Here is a 7,777-nt window from a genome sequence, read left to right on the forward strand (position 1 = left end):
TTTTTTCAAATTATAAATGGAATAATTATAAGAAATAAATAGTTTTTGAAGTAAAATAAAATAAATAAATAAATAAATGTTTGGATAATGGAGGATGGTGGACGGATAGAAGTAGAAGCTGACGTAAGGTCTAGTAGGAGGGTGCACCTCTTCGGCGTTTTTAAGAGTCTAAACGGCGGTTACGTGTCACTACCTTGTTAGTGTAAGGAAAATCTTATGTTTAAGATATTTAAATACCTATTTAGACGATAATGTTAAGCGTGTAAAGTTTATTTTATTAATACATTATTGATTGTATAGTTAAGATCTCAACTTTGTATGGTTACTGAATCTTAATAATATTAGAATGAAAATAAAAGATTACATTATTCAAAAATATGGGTAAATCTCATGGTTTTAAAAATAATTAAGATAGAAAAAATAAAAAATTAATTGTCTCTAGGTAGTTGAATGATTCGATAAAAATCCTTTGATAAATTACTTAAGAGATTTTAAGTTTGAATCCTTCCTTGATTGCTAATAGAGATAGCCATTGAAACTCTTACCTGCTGGTAGTTCCAAGGTTTCGAAAGATTAGTTGAGTTTGAGTCCCATTTTAGTTGTTAATAGGTGTAACCATTAGAACTCTTACCGATAAATAGTTTCGGGATCCCAATGGATTATTTGAGTTTTAGTCTCTTCTTGATTACTAATAGAAACAGTCATTAGAGCTCTTACCTGACTGGTATTTTTTAACGTCTTGAGAGATTAACTGAGATACGCATAAAGTGATTTGGATACCTAGATCATAAAAAAATATATCCATATTTTGATTAAATATATAAGAAGGATAATATATTGATTTAAGAGGCAAAGAAATCATAGTGAACCTTCTCTAATTCTGATCTTATCTTCGATGTTTAATAAAATCAAGAGTGGTACTTTTTTTTTTCTTTTTCTAATGTCAACGGAAAAAAAAATTAAAATTATTCTTCCATTGAATATAAAAGAAAATAATTGAACTTTAATATATATTTTTAACAGTTGACTTTGTATATGAATAATTCAATTTGTTCATAATCATATAATTAGTTTCAAATTATTATTGAAATGTCTTTGGGAGAATTGTCATACATTTACATAAATTAAAAGGATTTTTTTTTTCCTCCACAATAAAATATGGGAGAAAATAAATCAAAATAATTAGGTTATTAATAAAAAAATATCCAAAAAATAATTGGTCGGAACAAAACCGACGGAATAAAAATTTGAAAAATAATGGATCCACGAGTTTTGCTTGGCGGCAACCATGAGGTTGACATGTGTATTATGGACTAGTAATTTTTTGACACGTGTTAAAGGCCCCATTAGCTTTATCCAGCAACGCACAATCTTTATGATACTTCGTGGCATTATATGATTTGCTTAATTGTTGGTGAATGCTAACGCTTTGGCTTCATATGATTTTTTTATTCGGTTTTTAAATCAAGTATATCGAAAATGGAAATGGAAATTTCTTATATTATTTATTTTTATAAAATAATTAATTTAATTACCAAAACTATTTATTTATTTTGGTAACTACATACTTTCATGGAGTCAGCATGTTCTTCTCTCTGGCTCCCAATTCACCAACTTGGATCACAATGAGAGTTTGTTTTACCAATTCACAAAATCTTAATTTTTCATAAGAGAAATGCTATATGTATAAGATAAAGAGTCTTTGTACAAAGTGACGTGACAGTTGTCATACCACTAGTTTATAAAAAGAAAGAGAAGATTGATATCAAACTAGTGGTGTAGCAACTGCCACATCACTTTGTAAGAGTCTTTGTACCTCTAGCATTTTTCTTTTTCTTAATGTTATATAATTGATGGCATATGGTTTTATATCCAAAACACATACTGAACTCACAAATTATCTTCATGCATTAATGAGGCATTTATGCGTATTATTATTTCCAAAAAAAAAAAAAAAAAAAAAAAAAACATGTAAGGGTTGTTTGGTTAGCGATAATAAAAGATTATTTCGGTAACCTATCATAAAATATAAATATACCATGTTTGGTTGTTTGTAATAAAACATTCTGATAATCTTTTCATACCAATAGTGATTACTGAATGTGATATTAGAGGTAATCTAATTACCTAAAAAAAATGTTATTTTAAGATTATTTGAGTAATCCAATTTGTGTTCCCATTTTACCCTTAATTAATTAACATTCCAAACACAAATGCCCTCGTATGTCTGTCAAATAACAATTAGCCTAACTTTACAAGATGGCTTCTATGACCTCCTATATTTGAGAATCTGCTAAAACACTTAAAGCACAATAAAAGTTTAAAATTTAACACTCTAGCCGGAAACGACCAGATCAGTGCATGGTCGATCATATCCAACCGATCATGCACCGTTCAGGCCACTTCTGATAGCGACCCGCAGTCGTGGCCACCTGTTGTCTTGGGTGATTGTGAGTATTTTATAGAATTTTAAACTTTTATTGTGACAAGGTGTTTTAGCTAAATTCTCAAACACTAAGGGGTTAGAAGTAATAATCTAAATAATAATAATAATATTAAAAAAAATGCAATTTAGTAAAAGGTCTCCCACAATTCTTTTATTTTTTCCAATCAAGCATATTAATTAATAATATAACATTCCCCTTAATCTCCAAAGTAATTTATCTCACTGATAATCCTATCTTTTTTGTAATACAATATTTTCTGAACCAAATGCTGGGTATTGTAAATAATAAAATAAAGCTATGGCTTGGGTAAATAGGTTCCAAGGACTCCCTCTTATCATCCCCACACAACCATAACTCGTAAATTTGCTAAAACAATTATCTCACATTTATCTGCGGCGGCAGGGGTTGTTCGGTCAGTTGTCAATAGGCCAACTTTGCAAGGTCCAAACAACCGTTGGCAACTCAAATTCTTTGCCCAATTTGATAAAGAAACTTCAACACATTGGCAAACATCGCATAATATAAATGAAATACCTTAAAAGGATCGGACACTCATTGTTACTTCTGTACACAGTTTGCCTAAACTTATGCAAATGAAATGTTATCAGAATGGAGACCCGCCGCCCTTTGTCTTGCCGAGCATTACATCTTTAGCTTCATTAACTTTAGAGGCAAGATAATGACTGCCCCCTGCATCAGGATGGTTTGCAACCATTACTTTCCTATGCGCTTCCCTGACTTTGTCCGGAGTTGCATTCTCCCTGTCAAATCATGTGACCGGAGAAACAATAAACTTTGGATGCATGAAGAACAGAAAGTAATCTATAAGTAAATCGATGATGATCATGATTCATGCATGCCCCAGAAATCTGTGCTTCACCAAAAGTCGCTTTAATTTATGCAAACTAAAGTGATGTGTTCATATCATTGTTTAATTTAAATCTATGTTGAACATTTCAACGAAAGCGTCATGGTTACCTAAGACCAAGGATAAGAGCAGCTTCCCTCTTTGTCATCGTAGGCTAAATAATATTAGAATGAAAATAAAAGATTACATTATTCAAAAATATGGGTAAATCTCATGGTTTTAAAAATAATTAAGATAGAAAAAATAAAAAATTAACAGCCTCCAGGTGGTTGAGTGATTCGATAAAAACTCTTTGATATATTATTTAAAAGATTTTAAGTTTGAATCTTTCATCGATTATTAATAGGGATAGCTACTGAAACTCTTACCGACTGGTAGTTTCAGGATTTCAGGAGATTAGCTGAGGTTAAGTCCCTCTTTAGTTGTTAATAGGTGTAGCCATTAAAACTCTTACCGATAAATAGTTTCAGGATCCCAAATGAATTAGTTGAATTCTAGTCGCTTCTTAGTTGCTAATAGAAACAGTCACTGGAGTTCTTATCTAACTGGTATTTCCAACATCTTAGGATATCAACTGAGATACACGTAAACTGACTTTGATATCCTAAGTCATCAAAAAGTATATCCATATTTTGATTAAAGGATAATATATTGATTTAAGAGGCAAAGAAATCATATTGAACCTTCTCCAATTCATCTTGTCTTCCATGTTTAATAAAATCAAAAGTCGTACTCTTTTTGTTTATCTTTTTCTAATGTCAACCAAACAAAAAAAAAAAAAAAAAATTAAAATTATTCTTCCATTGAATATAAAAGAAAATAATTGAACTTTAATATATATTTTTATCAGTTGACTTTGTATATGAATAATTCAATTTGTTCATAATCATATAATTAGTTTCAAATTATTATTGAAATGTCTTTGGGAGAATTGTCATACATTTACATAAATTAAAAGGATTTTTTTTTTCCTCCACAATAAAATATGGGAGAAAATAAATCAAAATAATTAGGTTATTAATAAAAAAATATCCAAAAAATAATTGGTCGGAACAAAACCGACGGAATAAAAATTTGAAAAATAATGGATCCACGAGTTTTGCTTGGCGGCAACCATGAGGTTGACATGTGTATTATGGACTAGTAATTTTTTGACACGTGTTAAAGGCCCCAGTAGCTTTATCCAGCAACGCACAATCTTTATGATACTTCGTGGCATTATATGATTTGCTTAATTGTTGGTGAATGCTAACGCTTTGGCTTCATATGATCTTTTGATTCGGTTTTTAAATCAAGTATAACGAAAATGGAAATTTCGATTTCTATATTATTTATTCTTATAAAATAATTAATTTAATTACCAAAACTATTTATTTATTTAATTTTTCCTAATGTAATATAATTGATGGCATATGGTTTTATATCCAAAACACATACTGAACTCACAAATTATCTTCATGCATTAATGAGGCATTTATGAGTCATATTGTTTTCAAAAAAAAAATGTAAGGGTTATTTGGTTAACGGTAATAAAAGATTATTCTAGTAATTTATCATAAAATATAGATATACCATATTTAGTTATTAGTAATAAAATATTTCGATAATTGATGGCTGAAAATGATATTGAAGGTAATCTAATTACCTAAAAAAAGTGTTATTTTAAGATTACTCGGATAATTCAATTTGTGTTCTCATTTTATCCTTAATTAATTAACATTCTGAACAAAAATGTCCTTGTATGTCTATCAAATAACAATTCGCTCAACTTTGCAAAATGACTTTTGTAACCTCCTATATTTGAGAATCTGCTAAAACACTTAAACCATAATAAAAGTTAAAAATTTAACACTCTAACCAGAAACGGCCAGATCGATGCATTGTCGATCATATCCGACCGATCATGCACTGTTCAAGGCTTCAAGCCACTTTTGATAGCGACCTGCAATCATGGCTGCCTGTTGTCTTGAGTGACTGTGAATATTTTGTTAAATTTTAAACTTTCATTATGACAAAGTGTTTTAGCTAAATTCTCAAACATTAGGGAGTTAGAAGTAATAATATTATTAAAAAGGGGCAATTTAGTAAAAGGTCTCCCACAATTCTTTTATTTTTTCCAACCAAATATATTAATTAATGATATAATATTTCCCTTAATCTCCAAAGTAATTTATCTCACTGATAATCCTATCTTTTTTGTAATACAATATTTTCTGAACCAAATGCTGGGTATTGTAAATAATAAAATAAAGCTATGGCTTGGGTAAATAGGTTCCAAGGACTCCCTCTTATCATCCCCACACAACCATAACTCGTAAATTTGCTAAAACAATTATCTCACATTTATCTGCGGCGGCAGGGGTTGTTCGGTCAGTTGTCAATAGGCCAACTTTGCAAGGTCCAAACAACCGTTGGCAACTCAAATTCTTTGCCCAATTTGATAAAGAAACTTCAACACATTGGCAAACATCGCATAATATAAATGAAATACCTTAAAAGGATCGGACACTCATTGTTACTTCTGTACACAGTTTGCCTAAACTTATGCAAATGAAATGTTATCAGAATGGAGACCCGCCGCCCTTTGTCTTGCCGAGCATTACATCTTTAGCTTCATTAACTTTAGAGGCAAGATAATGACTGCCCCCTGCATCAGGATGGTTTGCAACCATTACTTTCCTATGCGCTTCCCTGACTTTGTCCGGAGTTGCATTCTCCCTGTCAAATCATGTGACCGGAGAAACAATAAACTTTGGATGCATGAAGAACAGAAAGTAATCTATAAGTAAATCGATGATGATCATGATTCATGCATGCCCCAGAAATCTGTGCTTCACCAAAAGTCGCTTTAATTTATGCAAACTAAAGTGATGTGTTCATATCATTGTTTAATTTAAATCTATGTTGAACATTTCAACGAAAGCGTCATGGTTACCTAAGACCAAGGATAAGAGCAGCTTCCCTCTTTGTCATCGTAGGCTGGAAACCACCCTCGTAGAACTTGCGTATTTTAGGTTTTGGTGGCCGGGCCTTGAATGCTTGCCAAGCCTGGAGTCCATATCTGCCAGCAAGCGCAGCCGCAGCAACTGCAAGTCCAGCCAAAAATGGTGTAGCCTGATGGGCATAGAAAATTATATTATTCTGAGATTATTGTAAATGAAGACTAAGGTTCATCATAGAAAGATGAGAATGGGCTAATCACAGTACCATATCATCAAGTTAATAGTTCAAGAGCAAAACTCAAACTCAGGTCCATCCTGAGTTCGTTTGACCTCAAGCAAACCACGAATTATAGAAAAACAGCTTTGATTATCTCATCAACCAGCACGACCAAACGTTTCAAAAACCCAAAAAAAGCAAAATAAGCTTTAATTCCCACTCCACTAAGAAAACAGATTCTGAAAAATTGAAAATTTATTTCCATTTGATGGCAACCAAAATTTCATGAGGCGTACAAGGCATTCGCCTGGAGGATTTAATTCGCATGAAACTCAACTAACAAAAGCTCTAGAACAATATCCATATTTTTTCATCTGATTTTATAGAAATCAAAATAAGAATGAAATTCTGAATGGGGTCTCTTCATCATAGTACCAATACTATTGATTAAAATAACACAAGAAAAAGGCATTTAATAACAAAAGATTATTTCACATAATATTTTCTAATGAAAAAATAAAAAAACCCTCCAAAAGGGCCAAAACCCTAACATATATATAATTTATCCAAATTCCAAACTGAGCTCATAGCCTCCTACAAAAATTAGAAATTAAAAAAATAAAATTCCAGCAATCACCTAAAAAAAATCACAGTAAATAATTACATAATATTTCGAAGATCAAGCAAATACAAACTTAACGCACACCAAAGAGACAATCCACATGAACAAAACAGAAGAACATATGAAATTCAGCAGCAAAATGAATCGTGAAATCAGATAACTAGAGAAATATTAGAATTTTACTTCAAAATCTAGTCAAATGATCAATACTAAACAGATAAATGTTAATTTTTATTACCATTTATGTGGGGTTTGGAGCTTCGAAGACAAGACTTGGAGTTTCATTCCATTAATGTTGTTTTTGAAGCTGTTCTGTTTCTTTCTTCTGTTTGTTAATCACTGAGCTTTCCTTAGATGGTAAAAGTTTCTCTCCAGTTGAGTGTAGTCGCCAATCATAATGGGCCGCGTCAGCATTTTAAAGGACATGTTGTGGTAGTATTGGGCTGGTCTAATTGGGCGTTTTGTACGGGTCCCAGTGACCCGAAATCGTGCAAAGGCCGAGTAACCCCTCTTTTTCCATCATCAATTTGATTGATCAATGATTTTTAGCCCTTTTTTTTTTTTTGTTAAGGACATTGAAACTATCGATCGAGTAAGAGTTTTAATACCTATTTTTATTAGCAACTAATGAGAGACTCGAACTCAAAACCTCTTGAATAATACATCCAAATGTCTCTATCG

At 31.5% G+C, this 7,777-nt stretch overlaps 1 protein-coding gene across 1 annotated transcript; it reads right to left on the minus strand.

Moving 5' to 3' along the window:
• Positions 1-5,616: 5,616 nt before the first annotated feature.
• LOC116138231 (mitochondrial import inner membrane translocase subunit TIM14-1) lies at positions 5,617-7,453 on the minus strand. Its single transcript, XM_031423949.1, has 3 exons — positions 7,335-7,453; positions 6,251-6,429; positions 5,617-6,033 (listed from the first exon to the last, which is right to left on the minus strand). The coding sequence occupies exons 1-3, from the start codon at positions 7,335-7,337 to the stop codon at positions 5,877-5,879; spliced, it is 339 nt and encodes a 112-aa protein (XP_031279809.1). The 5' UTR covers positions 7,338-7,453; the 3' UTR covers positions 5,617-5,876.
• Between the last annotated feature and the right edge of the window lie 324 nt (positions 7,454-7,777).

The sequence above is a fragment of the Pistacia vera genome, unplaced genomic scaffold, assembly GCF_008641045.1.
Source record: "Pistacia vera cultivar Batoury unplaced genomic scaffold, PisVer_v2 Contig34, whole genome shotgun sequence".
In the NCBI taxonomy this organism is placed as follows: Eukaryota; Viridiplantae; Streptophyta; class Magnoliopsida; order Sapindales; family Anacardiaceae; genus Pistacia; species Pistacia vera.